Source organism: Anopheles maculipalpis, chromosome 2RL (genome assembly GCF_943734695.1).
Source record: "Anopheles maculipalpis chromosome 2RL, idAnoMacuDA_375_x, whole genome shotgun sequence".
NCBI lineage: Eukaryota > Metazoa > Arthropoda > Insecta > Diptera > Culicidae > Anopheles > Anopheles maculipalpis.
In genome coordinates this window covers 26,119,642-26,139,178 of record NC_064871.1, presented here as the reverse complement: position 1 = coordinate 26,139,178, position 19,537 = coordinate 26,119,642, and the positions used below count along the sequence as shown (strand labels likewise).

Below are 19,537 nucleotides of genomic sequence, written 5' to 3'. Positions count from 1 at the left end.
GTGTGTGTGTGTGCTTATGTGTGACGGGATCTGTTTGATACGACAACACAGCCCGACGACAAAACCGTGATCCGCGCGTCCTTTGTGTTGTGCTGTGTTCCGCGCGTCGATTGTTCCTGTCATTCGTGCTACATCAACAACAACAGTTAAAATGGCGGGACCTCACCTGGAAGAGTCAAACGTTACGACACCGTCCATTACGGGCGGTGTCGTGGTGAACACGGCTTCGCTCAGCCTGTCCCGTCCCACCAACCTGGAAAGCTCGATCTGTACGATTGACGATTTCCTCGCGCACTTCAAACACAAGGAGCTGGAAAACGATGTGTCGAAGTATCTGTCGCACAAGCAGCGGCCACTTTGTCGACGGGTGCTTGCCTACCTGCGGACGGCCTGGATGGGCGCCAAGTTCACCTCGAAGAGTGGTAGTTATCCCATGGCATGGTGTAGAATTAAATGTAGCACATTGGGGTACAAAAATTTAATTTTGAACCAACACTTGTCGCATTCGAGTTTGGTGTGATCACAAGTATTGCTGATGGAGTTTGGTTTAATTAGGTGCATTTATTACAGTGTGTCGCATTGTGTTCGTGTTTTGGGATTGTCGGTAGCCTGACTAATGAAAATACATTACCTTATCTCTGCACGAAAAGTCCGCTGTATTGTCACATCGTTGCAGCTTGCTGATTAGTTTTGTTTTTCAAATTGTGGCAGCTGTACTTCTATTGCTTCTGTTGTATTAGCTTTGATATCTGAAATTTGGCCAGCCTGGCGGTTAAAGCGACAATGGCGCCGGTCTTTAAACAGCACGTTCGGGATTTAAATCTCATTCGGGCTGTTAGCCCGTAGTGAGGATTGACTTTCCAACTACTGACTGAACTGAACATCCAATCCAATCCAATCCAATCGTCTTTTTCGAACGGAGCAATGACTATTATTCGGTCAGAAATAATTTTGAAGTCAGGGATAATTTTGACCGTCACCTACGGAGAAAGAAAAAAAAATTATGACAAAATTAATCATCTGGGAATTTTTTTTTGTTTTAGAAATAGTAGCTTACCATGTATTTTATTCATTTTATTCGAAATATCCGCCCTCGGCTTCTATTACGGCCTCCACCCATCTCCGGAACAGGGAACAAGCCCTGGCGACAGTTTCGCGGGGTAGGGCCGCGAAAACGGACCTGAGCTCCGCCTTGGTGTTGCTGGTGGTTCTGTTAGTGTCCCGTTCCACCGCGCCCCACACGAAATAATCCATTGGATTAAGATCCGGGGAGGTGGGAGGCCACACATTCGGCGCGGTGAAGTAGTTGAAATTGGCCGCCAACCACTTTATCGTTTTGGAGGCTGTATGGCACGGAGCGGAATCCTGCTGGAATACGTACGGTCTGCCGTTGGCAACTCTCGTGATCCAAGGCTTTACGACGGTGTCCAGCATGTAAATGTACCCGTCCACGTTCAGCCTCAGCCCCTGCTCGAAAAAGTGGGGCGGCATAACGTCCCCTTCCGATGACACGCAGGAAAACACCATCACCGTCTGGGGGAACTTGGTTTGCGGCACCCGTGGCACGTCCGCCGGGCAGTAAGCCAGCCACCGGTTGTGCTGGGTGTTAACCGTGTCGGCGGTTGTCGCGTCCGGCGCGGATCATCATGATGCACTTCCACAATGTACTCTTTTTTGGCATTTTTTTATCACGGGATGTTTTCGCTGCTTGTTCCGTACACTTTTAGCTGTCGAATGACGTATTGCTTGTTTTCCTATGTCAACTCCATCACGAGTCATAAACAAAAATGTAACCGTCAAATTTATCCCGAACGCCCGTATTACTAGCTAAAAATAATGAAAATGCGCAGATATTCGGCCAAGTGAAAAAAAAAACAGTTTTCATAACTTATTTATCGATCAAATCTATTTTAAAATTTTTAAGTTAATTTTCATTTTTTCAATTAATTTTTCCAATTTATTAATCTATTTTTCAATTCTTATGGTCTTTTGCAACGTCTGCACAGATAAATGTACAGGTTTTATTGTATCGTACATCAAATCCTTGAGAGCATGTAACAAAAACCTATGCAGAGAATAGCATTCGATTGAAACCATAAGCATAAGCTTCCTAAAAAATAAAGCTCTCTATTCAACGTTGCTTACATACCTTGCTATCAGCATAAATTGTTGATTGAATGTTTGTGACAAATCGATAATATTTATCATCTTCATCGTCTATTGTGCTATGAGTAATATCTCGATCTTGCTACCGCGCTGTAACCCTGTAATCCATCTGGATTTAATCTCTTGACAGTTACTGGGGCATATTTTTCAGAAGGTCCTTAAAACAGACACACAAACACAAAACAAATGGCGAGTTTACTATAACGCCCCAGACCAACGAAAACACACGTCATTTTTTAACTGTCCGGAAACTACTTTCGCGCACGGTTGGCCATTTTTATGTTGCAATATGCCAAGTGCTCAAAGCTAGTATATTTTTCCCCCCTTTTTCTGAGCGCCCGACCCGATGGTGAACCGACTTTGTGATGTATTGCATGGCAGTAAAAACTGTTGCCATATTAACTGGAATTTATTTTTTTGCTTTTTATCGCCAGCAATAACGCGCCGGTGTCGATATTTTACAATTTTACGATCATCGACGGTACGTGATGACGATTATTATTTTGCGGATATTGGGAAAAAATGTAGAGCGCAGGGAAATAAAAACAATATTAAGTTCCGCCGGATATTATTCGGTGGGCACTAATTTCTCCAATCAAAGGAAAATGTTAAACGAATTTTTGCAAGCAGCGGCGAGACAGGAATAGGTACACTTTACACAAAATTGATTGAAAATAGTCGTACTGGTAAAAATAACAGCGCTTTTACATCAGAAAACAATATTTTTTGTCTGTGTGTGTGTGTGTGGGAAGTTGTGCTGTTTGCTCTTTGCTTTTTCCAAATGGAAAAATAATTCGTTTGATAGCACCAAAATCGAATAACAATCGCCACCATGTCGCTTAGCAGCGTATGAATGAATGGGAAGCTAAGGAGGGATAAGGTGAAAGATTCATCCATCCAGAGTATGAGGCCACACGCGTGGCTAACCGGCTGCAGACAAACACACACACACACACTCACTCTGGGGCCCATAAAACGGAAGTACATGAGCTGATATTCCGCTGCTCGTGTCCTGTTGTTGTACGATGTGAAAGGAAGACGATAAAAAGAGCACCAACACACACACACACATTCCATCGCCCATCGTGTTCCTTCCTTTCTTGACCCCGTACCTGCTAAACACACATTTTGCAAATGGAGCGAAGAGAAGGTTAGTGGTTTTAACGCCCCTTGTGGGCCGTGTCGAACGATGAGTTTGCACGTGTAGTGCGTTCTTATGCCAAGGTGTGGAGGTTGTGTCTGTAGGTAGGTGTTTTTTTTTTTTTCGTTGTTTCCCTTAACCCTCACCCCCGCACCATCCCCTTCTTCGAAGTTTTCCGCACTACTGGGAAAGCTGAAAGTGTTGACCGGCTGCACCAAATTTTGGTGGCATGGAACCGGGTGCGCACTGCGTGCATTTCCTACAGCTTGGCGTAAAATTTTGGCATCGCTTGTTTGTACAAGATTACCGAGACCCGTTGTTGGGATGGTCATGACCGTGAGGGGCACGTGAAACTTTTGACCGTGTGAGTGTGTGGACGATGGTTGGATGAAACAAAACAAACATGCAGACTGGGCCAAAATTCCCAACAACCGCCACTGCTCACGATGTGTCGGTGACCTCACCAAATGGATGTGTGTGTGTGTATGCACAAAGGTGGGTTAAACATTTATTTTTCGATCGACTTTCACCGGACCGGAGGAAACGTTGCTGGATGGCCATCCAGCCGCCAGAGTGCAGGTGAACGGTGGGGTTTTTTCCGGGGGGGGAGTCAATAAAATGAAGTGAAATGTATATTTTCATAAGCAACTCTTCTCTTCTGTTTTCTGTTCATTTATTGCGTCCGGGAGTGCGAAGGGAGGAAAAAATCGAATATGATGATGCGAAGTTCATAATGCAAACATAAAGAAAGAGTAACACGCTTGCTGCCGGTGGAACGTTTTTATAAATAATTCAACGCGTGGTGAGTGCTGGGACAACGGAACGCCGGCAAGAATATACCAACATGGAGTGTATCTTTGCGCGATACAAGCATACAGCATGATTGGAAGATAAGAAAATAGGGTGAAATAAGACGAGGCATTTGCTTGCTTCTTGTCTTGTTTTTCCCACCGAAAGAAGACACAAACACCTTTTATTGATAGTATCGACAAGCTGGGATTAAAAGCGACTAAAGTTGATAATCCGTTCCGGGAGCATTTCATCACTACTGGTGAGCTGGTGTACCGTTCTCAACGGGGATTGACGTATGTAGAATGGTTTGCAAATTTCAAGCGAACGGAAGCACCTTTTGCCCCCGAGCTCGATGAATGGGGTGTTAATTTATTATTTAAATGTGTTTGTGTGTGTGTGCGTGTGTGTGTTGCTGTCTTCCCTACACAATTTTCCTCCCTTCCTGGCTTAGGAAGAACTACAAAGGCAGTTAGTTAGTTTGTGTTATTCGCACGAAAGTACAGACCCAGTAAATATCAACCCCTCAACATCAACCTAGTGGTAGGTATGAGTATGGTTGTGAATGGGTCTTGTTTTACAGCCTTTTGATTGAACAGATTTTCACGTTGATCAGCATGATGATGATGAAGGTATTTTAAATGAACTTTTCAATGATGCTGTAGCAGGCAAATGAATAGAGACATGAATAAGCACACATTACAATCAAAATGTTGCTCACAAAGAGACTACTAACACAGCCATAAACGACCTACCGGAATGTATCATTATCACCTATTTCCCTTAGCTTGATTATCAAAACAGACATCAAAAGGGGGCACACAATCTGTTCAATTAGCGTTACGAAAATATTGCCCATCATTTGCTCCGGTTGTGAAACATAACATTTATCTAGTGAAGCAGTAAAGTAAATGCCAATGATCCTAGGGCAATATGTCATCGCCATCATGCTTCCTAACTGCTCCCAACAAGGAACGATGTGCCTTGAAAAGCCATCCCAGCAGAAGCGAAGGAAGCGATGGTAGTATAGAGCGATCATCCCCATCGGTGGAATGTCACAAGGGTTTTAATGGGGATGGAGGTAAAATTAGATTTTACCTTGTCGCCCGGCGTTAGTTTGCGAAGGCACTTTTTCCCTTTAAAAAAAAAAAAGGGAGCCCCATTTCACTTCGCCCGGTGTGACCACAGAGGGTTAAAGGGAGGACGAGACCTGCCGACGAACCCAGACGGACGGATGGAAATGCAAATAACTAAAAAGGATCCCGAATTGAGATGCAGTATCTCCCCGGCGGGTAGAAAAGACACATGTTCTCTACATGGATACACTTTAATGCGGGAAATGTGCTGAGTACGCAATGGAGACGCCTGGTACTTTGAGTGCTGTCCTGTGCGAAATATGCACGAGGGTGTAGGGATGAGCAGATTGTTGGCTAAAGCGGTTGTGCAAGAAAGAAAAGAGGCAAAGGCAATGTAAAGCTGCTTCTTCTGACCATTTGCCGGGTTTCTCCTGGGATTGGGATTGGTGGTATTGCTTTTACAAAGGTCGTGTGTGCGTCCCGGAGAACATTTCTCGAGGTTTATTCTGCTGCAAACCATATTTCAAGGTAGTTCAGAAATGAATACTTTGAGCTGGAAAATTGTGTAAAGTACTATTCTAAGAAGAAGCGAAAAAAGGGACAAAGTGTTGTAGCATTATATGCAGTGTTTATACTTTAATTCTTCGAAATAGTTACGGCCTAGCCGTATTGCTATAAATAACAAACTATTGAAAACAATGATAAATGGTAAAATTAGTTCGTTTCATTGAAATTTGCAAATAAATGTCACTTTTTTTCTATAGTTCGACATTCATTTTTAACCATAATTGCCAGAATCCCCAACTGAACCTTTTCGATTAAATTCAAACCAAAAATGAAAAGCATTCATTCTCTTTATTGCTGCCGCTAATGTTATAACAAATGTAATTAAATTTTCCGATTTTAAATTGATTTAAAACTTTGACGTTCATAGACTGTACCTAATGGCGAGCACATTCGCTTTACATACCGCCATTAAATTGTTCATAAAGATGGAATCTTGGCAAGGGTTGTTCAACCATCTACCATTTGTTGCGCTACCAGCATTAGGAAATCTAAATGTACCCCAGCACGAAACTTGATTAGACTAATTAAAAGCCACTCGCAATGCGTTACCCGTAATGCACTGCAGCACTTTTGTGTACTTCGAACGGGATGAACAAGACACTCAACAGCTTCAAGATGTCACCGACTGTACGTGTGACAGTACGAACCATTCCGAAGCAATAACGTAGCATAAAGTTCTCAAACGTATGGCGCCACGTAGTAAAAGATGAGAATGCTTTTTTTCTGTTTTGGAAAATTGTTTAATGTATTACTTTTTGCCACACCCGCAACGCGCCGCCACATCAGGCAGGTTGTTCGAACGTTCGTCAAACAGAGAGCAGAATACCCGCACTTTCATTCGCTTTGAATAAGCTCCTTGTGTTGAGGTGGGTAAACCCTCGTTACCGGAGAACATCTCAAGGGCTAATAGCGGATGGCTTGCTCGACATTCAGCTAGCCAGCAGCCCACCCATTTACCAGGAATCCACAAATTGGATGGACAGTAGTCGAGGCGCCGGATCCGAAATTTAATTTCATCAAACACACTGCCCCATCCCTTCCCGTTTGGGCACACGCACACGCATAATGTGAAGCAAAAAGGGATCGGAACAAAATGATAAACAAGGGCAGAAGCATACCAGTAAAGTAATTTGTAAAAATCCGACTTACAGTGGGCATCGTTGAGTTGATCAACTTTTTCTCTTTCTGTTTTGATTCAAATATATAACCTTTTCAAAGTTACACTTTTGCTAAGTTTGTTATCATAATCCTACTGTTCATTGCATGTTTGATCCATTTTGCTCATTAAATGAAGTCGTCGCACAGCAACAACATCCCACTTGCTTTGGTAAATACTTGCACACGGAGAAAAGACAGCTTTCTCATTATGTTATTGGAAACCCGCGTATCAACCAAGCTTCAGTCAAAACACTTCCAGACAGCGGTCAAAGCCAACCATTCTGCCGGCAGAAGCGAAGCTTCTCTAATTACGTTGATTAGAATTATTGTGACACTTAACTTTTTTTGTTGTTGATCACTTCTTATTTTCATACTCTTTCGTACGCCCTGATAGCAGCGGTTGTTTAGAGGCCTTAGCGTCGTAAAGACTTTTCCAACAACAAAGCTCTCTCGTGCTCGTAAAATAGGATGTAACGGAAAACTGAAAAAGTGGTTGCTGCCATACTTGTGGCCCGTGTGTTGCCAGTTTTCGCGGTGATGCCATTAAATTTCGCGCGAAGTAACGCGAAAACCGACCGCACACAGCACACGAGCGGTTCTTTTATCTTCAATAAAGAACCCCAAAAAGAGGGGCCAACGAGGCGGGTGGGAAAGCATGCGTCCCTTGACCTCGTGTCAAGAGCCATCCTTCAAGGAATTAAATTTATTCCTTTTGCAGTGGCCAGGCTTCTGATCTGCATCGTCGTTTGGCCGTTGACCATTTTTTTTTTGCTGAATTCTTCGCACCATCAATGGTGATCTCGTCCAGGGCAAATGTTGTAACTGATGTAGATGTTTGCTAAATCTTTTTCCTTTCTTAGCTTTCTCGCACTGATCCCGCCATTGTTGCACCGTTTTTCCTCGTAGCTGATGGTACACAATTTTACAAACGGAAGGGACACCATTAAAAAACATTAACAACAACCATTTAGGACGCGATTCGACACGAGTTCTGGTAGAGAGTAAGTGAACGGAGCACAAAAAAGAGAGAAAAGATTTCCCCGCGCATCAGCAAGGGTTGGGAGGGACCGTCAAGTGGGCCGGGTGGTGTGGTGGCCAGAGTCCGGGACCTTGTTTGTCGTGATTATGTTCAACGCCGAACGTTCCTTTTCATGTGGCTAGTTTTGCTGCTTCCTTTTTTTTGTGTTTACCCCAAGACAATGTTCGCACGTGAGGTCCGCTTTTGCATACAGCGCAACGTCCAAACGGCATGTCATCGTGGGTGAAAAGTTAGTACGAAGAAAACGCAAACAGAACGGCCACGGAAGGGACAGAGAGATGTGGGTGAGTGGAACCGGTGAAGGCAAATGTCCGTACGACATTTTCCGACACGGTTCAACCGTGGTAGCGTAGACTAGGGGGCATCTGTGTCTTTCAGTCACTACGAAAACATTTATCATAAGAGATAAGCATCTTTCGGTTCACTTGAGGCAATGAGCCTTTAGGATAGACGAATGGTGCATTGTTTCTTTGTTGTAAGTTGCGTTACGGAATGGTAGACGAGTAGACGGATTCTGGCGTACTGTTAAATTGCGCAAAAACCCTACATTTGTGCAGGAGGCGAGTGAGCGTGGACGTTAATATGCGTACGTACATTCTGAACATGTTCTAGGGGGGAAAAACCCCTGACATTTTCTAGGGAAACAGTACTGCTTTTATGTTTGATAGTGACCGATAGGAGAAAATTACTAATTAAATAAACTCTCTGTCACAGGGAATCGACCAACAATTCGTCATTACTTTATACTCATCTCGGTCACTAAAGATGAGACCAAAAAACAAACAGAATGTCAAATATCTCAACTAGAAACTTACCGCTATTGGCACAACCCGATTTAATACACTTTATTTTGTTGTTGATTTGTTGTCGGCGGTCCATCATCCCCTGCCAGCTTTCCAGGCTAGTATGTTCTCCCGCTCGGTCACGACCTAAGCTCTGGCAAACAATTCTTCGTTAGAATTTTGTAATTCAAAACCCTGCGGGCGGTCAGTCAGTGGCCCTTCTTTTCGATGTGTACCGCAAAAAAAAGGGAAGGAAAACATCCACAGCAACAGTAACAGAGTGGCTCTGGCCCACTGCTGGAGTTATACCCGAAGGACATCGAGCTGACATTATCAGCAGTGACGGTGGTAACTTTAACAGCCGAACGTGAACGGCGGTGGCCCCGGTTTGCAAGCTCGCCTAACAAAAATAAACCACCGCACTCGCTCCCTCAAGCTACAAAATATTTTAATATTTGTAAATGAAGTTTGACGAACAGTTTATTTTAAACTCATGGCTGGGAATTACATACACATCACAGAGCGATGACAGGCTAAGCGATTAAAATGCGTTACGAAACAAGAACGAACGGGTGAAAGATGATTGCTTCAAGCGAATGGGTTTTATTTTTAACTTCTTCCTAACGTCTAACTGATTATTAATAAAGTTAACCCTCCAAGCGTGGTTGCATCATGCGTCGGATTGTATTAATGTGGTTCCATGTTTTTTACGCCTACATATCTAGACTGTGAGCTGGAGGAGATCGTGTCCCCGCCGAAGTACCGACCGGAATCGATAGCTGCCCTGTGCGAGGCGACCCGATTTACTGAGGCAGAAATCAAGCGGATCTACCGTGGCTTCAAGGCTGAATGTCCGGCCGGCATCATACGCGAGGAAACGTTCAAGTTCATCTACTCCCAGTTTTTCCCGCAAGGAGGTAAGCTGTAGTGTAGAAGCATGATTTCAAATCATTTTACACACAACCAAAAAGTGTTTGGAAAATGTTGATTGCAGCATGAATTAAACGTTCGCCGGCAGTGCTGCTTCAGCCACTGGAATAGGGATGGTGGGGAACATGTCCACAGTAGTTTGACACTTATTTGACACAACTTGTGTGCATGACAGGCTCGAATATACACAGCACCGAGGGGCAGAAAGCGAGCATGTGGGACGCTTGCGACGCTTGCGAGAACTGAAAAATGCAAACCTCATCCGCTCGTGCATTCCCTTGAGTATGGACGAAAGACGTCGTTTTATAACGAACAAAATATCTTAGCTGACGTATAATTGACACGAACCAGACAACAGTCGATTAGAAGCAGCAGAACGAATGTTGAAGTGTTTGAGGCGGAAAAGCTAGAATGAAATGGAGGAGCAAAGAGCAATGAAAGGAAATGTTCATTCGAAGAATTTCCAATCAACCTTGCCTGCAGACAGTTTCTCGTGTGGAACTTTATGCTTTTTTGTTTTATCATCCTAAAAACAAGTGTAGCAAGTTGTGTCTTGTTCTTTTTTTCATTTGTGTTTGCTTTGAGTGGAACATCATCAGAATGGTGAAGCTTTTGTTATGGTAAATTAAAATATTTTCCTCTCTTTCGGTTGCTTAAGTTGAACAAGTTGGTGAAGGTAGACGGGTCATAAGAAAAGGTGCATCATTCTCGTGCATAATGGGTGCAGCACAGCGAAAACAAGGGCAGCAATTCAAGCAAAGTCAATATTATTTGATCAACAAAGAATAGATTTAAGAGCTTTTGAGAGCATCAAAGTAGGTAATTAAAGTTTTAAGTTTGGAAATCATGAATGAATAAATATGTTTGTTACCACAGGTATGTCTCGTGAAATTCGATCTTAAAAAACACCACAAAAGAGGAATTTAAGCATTTTTTCCACACTCCACAATCAATTGACCGATTGAACAGGAAAATTTCAATAAATAATTAGATTCATGTCCTATTGTATCAATCGAAAGCCTTAAATGATGGCAGTTCAATTTTTATTTTGTAGTGCACAATTTGTGAGGCAATTAATTCAATTTTTGTGGATGAATTCTTGTTACAGTTTCCACAACCACTGCATTCAACGAGAATAACGATGTCGATGCTTGGAAAAATGCAATCTTCTTGGTATTCAAACAGTAGAGCGCATGAAACTATTTTTCAACAGTTATACTTTACTCATGTCCTAGTCAAGTACGCTTGCTGCACAATGCAGTTGCCGAAAACATAGAGGACATCGTTCCAAAAACTTTCAACCGTTGACGCTATACTTATCACGATTGAAGAGACTATTGTCCAAAGTTGTATTCCCTTTTCTATGTTCTTTTTTTTTCAACTTACAACTCACTCTTCCTGTCCAACAAAATAAAAAGATTTTCGTAAGCACCGCGAACGAAATAAAACGGCTACCAACGTGTGTGGGTACCGTGTCCGTAGCATATTGGACCATACGAAGCAGGGGACAACCTGCTTGAGAGTCAAACAAATGAGTCTCCGGTATGGGGTTACCATGTGCAGTGAAGCCCCTGAAAGTCGTCGAGTCAAGAGGTCAGGCCACGCTGCAGTACGCCTCTTATAGCGAAAACTCGTTGTGGGACATTTTTGGGGTTTGCAACAGTCAGTTGCAGAATTTTTTTCAGCAGTACAACTTTTGTAACAGAACTAGGAAAAATTGTTTTTGATGGTTTAGCAAATGCTTTCAACATTATTCAAAAATGTACAAGAAAAAGAGAGTTGTTGCTAATGATTTCGTCATGTGTTTGGTGGACTGTTCTTAGATGATTTTTTTTTATTATTTTAATTTATGTGTTACGGCTTGGTGCCATAGTATCTGCACTTCTTGAGTTGATTTTGTACTAATATTTGAAGCCATTTCCTCTTTGTTTAATTGCCTTATCCCGGGCATACTCGGTTGCAGATATAGTTGCATGACATTCTCAGATGAATAATAAATTAAATACTCGAAAACTAGGTTAAAGGTACGTTTCTTAGTAACCATTTAATTATTTATGACACACTTGCATTTAACAATTGTCTTTCTGAGAGATGAGACGAAATATAAAAGACAGTATACATACAGCAAACTTGAAATCATTCTTGATTGTTCAAAAACAACCCATCGTAGGTAAAATTTAAATTTAAATTCAATTTCGAAAAAAACAACAGCTCCTCATAAACAACGTTTGTTGCTGTATGCTAATTTAAGGCAGCCACTGTGTTTCTGTATTATATTACAATCATCATCATCATCAGCAGCAGCAGCAACCCGCAGCAAACTCCGTAACGACTGGCAAAGCGAGAGCGTCTGTGTATCGTTGTCGAGTGATTCGCAATGAAATAGTCAATTTACATGAAAATCAACAACGCATTTCAAGTACGCATACACACACACACACACAAACGCCAAAAAGAAAGCTCAGCAAGAAACATAATGCTGCACAAGCTTAGCGTCAGGCGGGAACGGTGGCAAAAACCCTTTTTTTCACGATAGACACACTGGGTGTGTCGATGTCGCTCTGCCGTAGCTGCCGCTGCCACTACCGAGCGACTGTTGTTGCTCGTTATTTTACCATTTCGGGTGCAAAATGGGCCAACCCGATTTAACCTCCGACATCGAGACACCGATCGAACGAGTCTGTTAAGAAAACATGAGCAGCACATTTGTCAGCGTGTGTAGGGAGGCCACAACGAAGTTAAGAAGTGACAGATACAGTACTTCGGCACAAGTTGCACTTCTTGTGACTTCAGCTACACTAACTACCGCAAGGTATATTGCTTGTTTCGGCAAACTTTTGGACGCATTTTCGCAACCGTCACTATCGGTAAGCAAAGAAAAAAGCCGGACAAAAACACAACAATTTCCGAAAGCATTTGAACAACAAGCTTTAACATGCTGTCGGAGAAAAGTTGTGAAAAAACCCAATTTGTTTGCATGTACTAAACGAGAGAGAGAGAGAGAGAGAGAGAGAGAGAGAGAGAGGGAGAGAGAGAGTTACCCAAGGGAATAGTTAGAAGGGGAACAAAATCATGTTTTCCGTATCATTTTAGGTGGCATTTGAACAATGTTAAACTGTAAGAAAAGTACTAAATGACCCTTTCAGAAACAAAGCACATAAAATACAAAAGCAACTACAAACGACTATCGATTGAATGGGAACATCATAGAGCAAACTGGTCCTCATCGGTTCGATAGTTCGTGTTACTAAAAAGTCCTCCGTGATTGATGAGGTCTCGTTGTGGTCCTTGAAAATGAATGCCCAGCGCTACATGAAATATCAATTTAAACTTCAAAGCCAAGAGGCAAACGGGCAGAAGGGTGTAACGATTTGATGTGCCTTTCTTCCCCGCACTCCGCTCTACACCACCCCTGCGCTCTTTGCAACCACTAGACAAAAAAGGAAAATAAAAATACTGAAGCGTTGCAAAATTACTTCCACCACTCCACCCGCAAAACCACAGCAAATTCTAGGAGGAAAAATTAGTAAAACGAGATTCGGAAACGGGTTTTGCTGTTTGAGTGTGTATCTGTGTGAGGACCAACCACTCAAGCTGTGCTGTTCGTACAAGGATTGAGCGCAGTTTTTCTCTCAGCGATGCTCTTCAGAGGAAATGAGTTCGGATATCCTTTGGCTTAACACTGTCACCACAGTGGCAGCGAAGAAATGGCACAGGAAGTGAGCGCAAATGGCAAGCTGCGGAAATGCAGCATCCAAATTGCAGTTTGTGAAAGTAAATAATAAACGAAGAACGCTGGATCTTCGCCAATCAGCTCTGGAGCATGGGGAGGGTTCGTAGCGTGTGGGAATGTGGAAAGTTCTATGCTGAATGTTGGTGGTGAAAAATGAACATTGTAAGTGGGAAAGACAAGAAGGGGTTGGATGATTGCACAGTGAAGGAAATGTGTTTTTTTAAATGATTATTATAACAAGGATATTTTCCCTAAACACGTGATCACACTCTTTGGTTTGAAGCACCAACAATAAGAAGCAGGAACCTTTATAACATCGTGCTTTTCATCAGAATCGAATGCATTGAAATCATTTTTTCAAAAATGTTTTTAACTGTAATTCATTCGTTGGAATACTTTTTTTTTGTGGAGAATGAAAAGTATTTGCATCAGTACGCACGAACAGTACTTATTCACATCGATTGATCCACATGAGCATCAACTTCACTCATCAAACGATAAAATTCATGGCGTAAAAATCGAATCGAAATGCAAGCAACCGTAAAGTGCTCATTCCCAACAGCGGTTAGTTTCGTTTGGGTCAAAAGAATTTCCAAAAGAGAATGTCGAATGCACTGCCGATGTAAAATATACAAATACCACTCAATGAATGGATCATTGGTGAAGTGGAGGAAATAAAAATTTCAATGCTTGAACGATATAATGTTATTGCACTTTTCTTTGCTACGGAGTCCAACATTTTTTGTTAATTTGTAATGTTTCCTTTTTCTCAGCCAATACAGGTTTATATGCACACTACGTGTTCAACACTTTAGACAAGGAGCATACAGGCATACTAAGCTTTGAGGTAATACCACTCGTTGCCCAGCGTTCCCTCTACTGGTGCATACTTAATTATAATAACTTTTTAATTAGAACTTTGTCCAGGGACTTTCGATACTGTCGCGGGGCACACTAGAGGAGAAGCTGTGCTGGACCTTTTCGCTGTACGACATTAATCACGACGGTAAGATTACGCGCGAAGAAATGACGGATATCGTGACGGCCATCTACGAGCTGATGGGTGCCCGGGACGATGGTGGTACGGATGAGGTTAACATTAAAAACAAGGTGGATACAATTTTCCAGGTAATAATGCGAATCCGGTTAATTGTATCGCCCCGTGTACACACCCGCCTTGAACACGAAACTCCCTCTTTTTTCCTACAGAAGATGGACACCAATCGAGATGGTGTGATCACGATCGAAGAGTTTCTCGACTGCTGCCGGAAGGATCAGCTCATCTCCAGCTCGATGGGTGTGTTTGACTCGACCATATGACCGCTGGAAAAGCTTCACATGCTGCCGGATTATGTGCTCGAGCGAGGAAGCAACGGGGGTTACGAGGACGAATCGGACCAAGAACAGAAGGATGACGAAAGCAACGAAAACTCGAACGAGAGTAGTTTGCAAACGGCAAGTAAGTATTGCGAACGGTCGGGTAGGTGTTGAACACAGCAAGTGGCAACTACTTAATTTTCTTAGTTTAATGTGGTTAGAGGTGCAATACTTTGTCGTTATTTTTTTTTAATAATGTGCTAGTGTTTTTAATAAATAAAACAGGCTTTTGTGAAGCGAAGCTTTTATGTACATAGTCAATTGAAATTATGTTTTAATTTTTATGTTAATTTAAAAATTAAAAAGATGAATGTTTTTCATTTTTTATAACTGTTCCAATGGTTCGTTTTGTGAAGTTAGTATCAACCTCATCAACTTGAACTTTATGAGCATCCCATGCAACTATTATCTTCCTTTCAATGCTTTATCATTAAAATGCAACCTCCACACCATCCCATTCAGCGTTGATAGCGTTGGATTTAAATATCACTGAGAGTTTATGCGGTTTTTCCGACTCGCTTGCTATATACCGGATTCGCTTGCTGATCATTCTCTGATTCTCCCATTCAGTACTGAAATCCGACACATCGAACGGACCAACAACGACAACCGCAGGAAGCATAGCGAAAAGAACAGAAGAGACTGCTGCTGCTACTACCACCGGAAGCGCAAAAACGCAAACACCACCGGGTGCAGCATCGTCGTGCTTGCAACAGCAGCAAGGCACCACGAACTCGTCAAAAGGACACCGGACGTCCCGGACGAGCAAACAATCGATACTGGTCAACGGGCGAGCCAAGACGAACGCAACCAACACGCGGCCTCAGAGTCACTACCACCACCATCATCATCATCATCCCAGTCATCCGGCGAGTCAGCTTCATCAGCAGCATCATCCACATCATCACCATCAGCCCTGTTCAACAGCTCAACAGCAGCCGCAGCAAAGCCAACAACCGCTGCTCAAGCACTATCACATTCCGCTACAGGATACGTACCACTCGCAACAGCCATTGCAGCCACTCCACCTTTCCACATTGCGTCTCGGGTCTTGCTTTGCTCCACCACCACCACCACCACTGCCATCCACAAAGGTACCACAACCGCCACAAACCCTGTCGCTCGCGTTGCCATCGTGCAATGGATCGTTCCTGGGACAGCTGTCTGCGTCTTCTTCAACCTCATCCTCACATCAGCACCGCCACCACTATCCCCATCTGCAGCCATCGACGGGTCGTATTGCTACGATTTCATCACCAATGTCACCCGGTTCATGCTGTGGTGTTTCCCGGCCGAACGAACTGAACTGCTGTCCAATTCCGGTGGATTCATCGCAACAGCTACGATTGGCACCGGTGCCCGACGTTCCTACACCGACACTGGTCAAGGTGAAGGCCTGGTATACGGTCACTAAACAGGGCCTAACGTATTGAGAGGCGTTCAATAGAACCCCAGCGCTTCCGATCTATCGTTATCACAGGCACTAGTTGTGTGTACCCTGTACACTATGGTCATACGTACTATCTACTAGGTTCGTTTCTTACCGATGTTCCGAATGTTCCTCCACAGAGTAACTTAGATAAAAGTAAGGTGGTAGAAAATCGCAACATGACAAATTTTTCAAACGAGATCCATAAAAGTTCATGACTCGAATTGACTAAAAGCAACTGTTTTCTAGGTAGGAAGAAATCCTGTAGTGTCGTAGCGCGTACGATTTGTAAAAACAAAACTTCCCGTTTTTGTAGACCATTTATCGTGTTAGTTCAAAACTTTTCTTCCATTTTCCTGAATCGGTTAGTTCCTCAGACAATTGTGAGCAAAATTAGATTGAAACGGAAAGAGTAACAAATATTCTAAACAACAAGGCGACAAGTATTGTCCCAGAGCGGGTTGCGTATGCTGAGCCGATGGATTGATGACGCGGGCGGACGAGCTAGTGCAAAAAAAGGTGTTAAAGTTCCCACAAGTCCACTTATGTGCCTTCCTAATTTTGACTCCTAAGTGTAGGTTTAACTCTATCTGTTACGATGAAGAGATAGCAAAACACCCATCGGCGAATGTCTCGACACTTGTACATGTGTTTGCCGCAAATGTATCTACCGATCGCGCTTGATGGGCGCTCTGACTTGTGCATTGCATTTGCCAGTAGAAGCGTGTTTTGTTAGTTGATTGGTTAATGATCTAGTCACTAGCAACAATTATTAGTCACTTGAACCGGTATCTGCCAGAAGCAAGCAAAGGAAAACCCCTCACGTATATTAACTACATGTGTCAAGTGCGAAAAAGATGTTAGAAGGCAATAGTAAAAGAAAACTACAACAATAAATAACAAACGATCAGGCGCTTAGCTGCCACACACACAGTTTGTCACAGGGAAAAAAATAGTGCAAAAGCACCCCCGTACTACGGGAGAAAAGAAAGATTTCACGAAACAAATAAAACGAAATAAAAAACCTAAACACCTAAGCCATCATCTCGAGGGACTCAAAATAAATCAAATGAAGAAACTACCATAACTGCTTACTAGTTCATGGATACACTGTTATGAAAGCAAGCAAGCAAGCAAGCAACTAATTAGTAAAAAAAAGCAAATACAATAAACCAGGAAGCGTAATAGTGTGTAATGGCAGAAGCAGTACAATTCTTATATATTGATGTGTATCTAAAAACATAAAACCGATCTTTTTTCTCGTCTAATTTGCACGTTAAACACTAAATCGAAAAGATACATTTAATTGATAACGGTTTAATCCTCCGGTTCGCCATGATATCCTAATGTCCCAACGTATAATGGTAAACATGTTGCAAAAGTTATAGAACAATGTATCATAAGCAATTTTTAAGCAATGGTATTTTGAATTCTTTTTTCCAGTTATTGTAAGTGTTTTAAAAACAAAAGCACACCCACACACTCGAATCAGTTAAGCACACCACATGGAAAGTGACATAAAAACGGCAGTCGACGTTAACGATGTATAGTTAATCCCTTTAAATGTGTGTTTATTGTTACCGTAAGTGTCTCGTAACATACAAGCAAAGTAGCGAAGCGATAGAGAACAAAGCTAAGAGTAAAAACAAATAGTTAAACTTAATCGTTGAATATGCAAAGAAAGCCCATAATAATGTTGATACAATAAATAGAGAGTCGTATTTTTCTTACCAGCTGTGTGTCACACATAGTGCTGAAAAACAACTAGTCAGGTTCGCGAAAGAACGCAGAGCAGCGCGCCCAAACCCGCCCCCCCAGTTCTACTACTAAGTGTTAATGTATCTATTCGAATCGTGTTAAACGTTAGAGCGGAAACGGAATATAAACCCTATCGAAGGATGCAAGATGAACCATTTATATTCGCATACATACGGTACGTAAACGTGTATATCTCTATACTATACTGCATCAGAAAACACTAAAATCAGAAGAAACGAAGCTTATCGGACGGTGGGTTTTAAACCCCTTCTAGCAAACCAAGCAACGATATCAAATAGTGTCTAATTGTTGATCTAGATGTATAATTTGTAAGAATGTAGAGCCATCGGGCATAATAGGCGTATGGGAGTGTTTCGTACATTGAATCGTAGCTATCGGAATGCTACAGTTGAAAATACATAATCAAAATCAGATTTATATGAACACTATGTTAAATGATTGTTGTTTTATTACCTAATCGCACACTTTTCTGTATCAATTTTCTACAAGCTTATTCATTTATAAAAATGAAATTTTTCTTATCTTTTTTATTTTGTAAGTTGAAATTTTATTTTATTGCTAGAACAAGACATTAAGGTGACAAATAAGATAGCGTTTTGTTAAATTTTTCATTAATATTTTTATGTTTTAAAAGAATGCTTTTGATGATGTGCATGCTTCTGAGCAAAGGCATGGCTTAGTCATGATAACGCTTTTTGGGTTTCATTCAGTCGATAAGTTCTGTGCGTTTTCATTACAGATGAGCATCCTGGGCATCCATTTAGTAGAGTGAATATTTAGATTACCCAACATACTTTACGGAATTTCCCAAGAAACCGTGATAGCAAACAGGAATTAAAAGAAAGGTCAGCAGGTATTACAGTAATAATTACAGTAGGACACAGAGAACGATTTGAGATTGGTTTCTATTTCCTTGACAGAAGTGTTAGCTAACGATATTGAGATTATGTCCGCGAATTAAACTGTATCGAGAAGAAACGAAACAAAAAAAAAAACCTAAAATCCTACTGAATTCGTACCGTTCTCAATAAATCCTGATGTGTATATTTGTTAGAAATTATTTTCGTTGCATTTCTTTAGCGGTTAATTTGATGAGAAACAATTCCAGATAAACTTTAATAAACAGTTCACTATTTGGCAGCAATGTCATCAATTGAATAAGCTTTATTAAGTCGATTCGTTTGCTTACTTTGTATTTCTGAAGCTCCAACAGTAAGCTGAATCTATATTTTATTTCTTAACATAAATTAGGCAAATACATTTCGTACCATCTATCACTATGCACATAACTTTCACAAGAAAGGACACTCTTCGGATTATACTTGTGTACTATGTAAATAGAGTCGTTAGACTTGAATAATATTACCAGCAAACGTGTTGTTTAAAACTATATGTGCGCAAATGAAATGGACAAAAGATGGGTCCTCGAAATGTCTCCAACCCGTGATGAAACTAAATGCGATGATTGAAATATCTACAGCATATAGCAAACGTGTGGTAGATAACATGTAGGCGAAACGGAATAAACTCGATTGATAGTTCTTTTTATCTGACTTAGAACAAACGTATTG

General features: G+C 41.8%; 4 protein-coding genes across 4 annotated transcripts in view; all 4 read left to right on the top strand.

Moving 5' to 3' along the window:
• The window catches only part of LOC126558289 (Kv channel-interacting protein 4-like), a 40,046-nt gene extending 25,345 nt beyond the window's left edge, over nucleotides 1-14,701 (top strand). Inside the window, exons 3-6 of the mRNA XM_050214279.1 lie at nucleotides 9,444-9,635; nucleotides 14,155-14,228; nucleotides 14,297-14,509; nucleotides 14,591-14,701. Of these exons, the coding sequence (XP_050070236.1) occupies nucleotides 9,444-9,635; nucleotides 14,155-14,228; nucleotides 14,297-14,509; nucleotides 14,591-14,701 (590 nt within the window). The remainder of the gene's footprint in view (nucleotides 1-9,443; nucleotides 9,636-14,154; nucleotides 14,229-14,296; nucleotides 14,510-14,590) is intronic.
• Nucleotides 1-19,489, top strand: part of LOC126558880 (uncharacterized) — a 204,381-nt gene extending 184,892 nt beyond the window's left edge. Inside the window, exon 3 of the mRNA XM_050214959.1 lies at nucleotides 19,479-19,489. The gene's annotated coding sequence lies outside the window, so the exon portion shown is untranslated. The remainder of the gene's footprint in view (nucleotides 1-19,478) is intronic.
• Nucleotides 1-19,537, top strand: part of LOC126558678 (pancreas transcription factor 1 subunit alpha) — a 396,742-nt gene that overhangs the window by 194,032 nt on the left and 183,173 nt on the right. The window lies entirely within an intron of this gene.
• Nucleotides 14,708-16,191, top strand: LOC126558548 (mastermind-like domain-containing protein 1). Its single transcript, XM_050214573.1, has 2 exons — nucleotides 14,708-14,840; nucleotides 15,329-16,191. The coding sequence occupies exons 1-2, from the start codon at nucleotides 14,720-14,722 to the stop codon at nucleotides 16,189-16,191; spliced, it is 984 nt and encodes a 327-aa protein (XP_050070530.1). The 5' UTR covers nucleotides 14,708-14,719.

What these genes read in the sequence shown, in the direction of transcription:
- LOC126558548 (XM_050214573.1), top strand. Translation starts at nt 14,720, where the DNA reads ATGCTGCCGGATTATGTGCTCGAGCGAGGAAGCAACGGGGGTTACGAG. An exon ending in GAGTAGTTTGCAAACGGCAA is followed by an intron (nt 14,841 to 15,328) that starts GTAAGTATTGCG and finishes TCTCCCATTCAG; the next exon opens with TACTGAAATCCGACACATCG.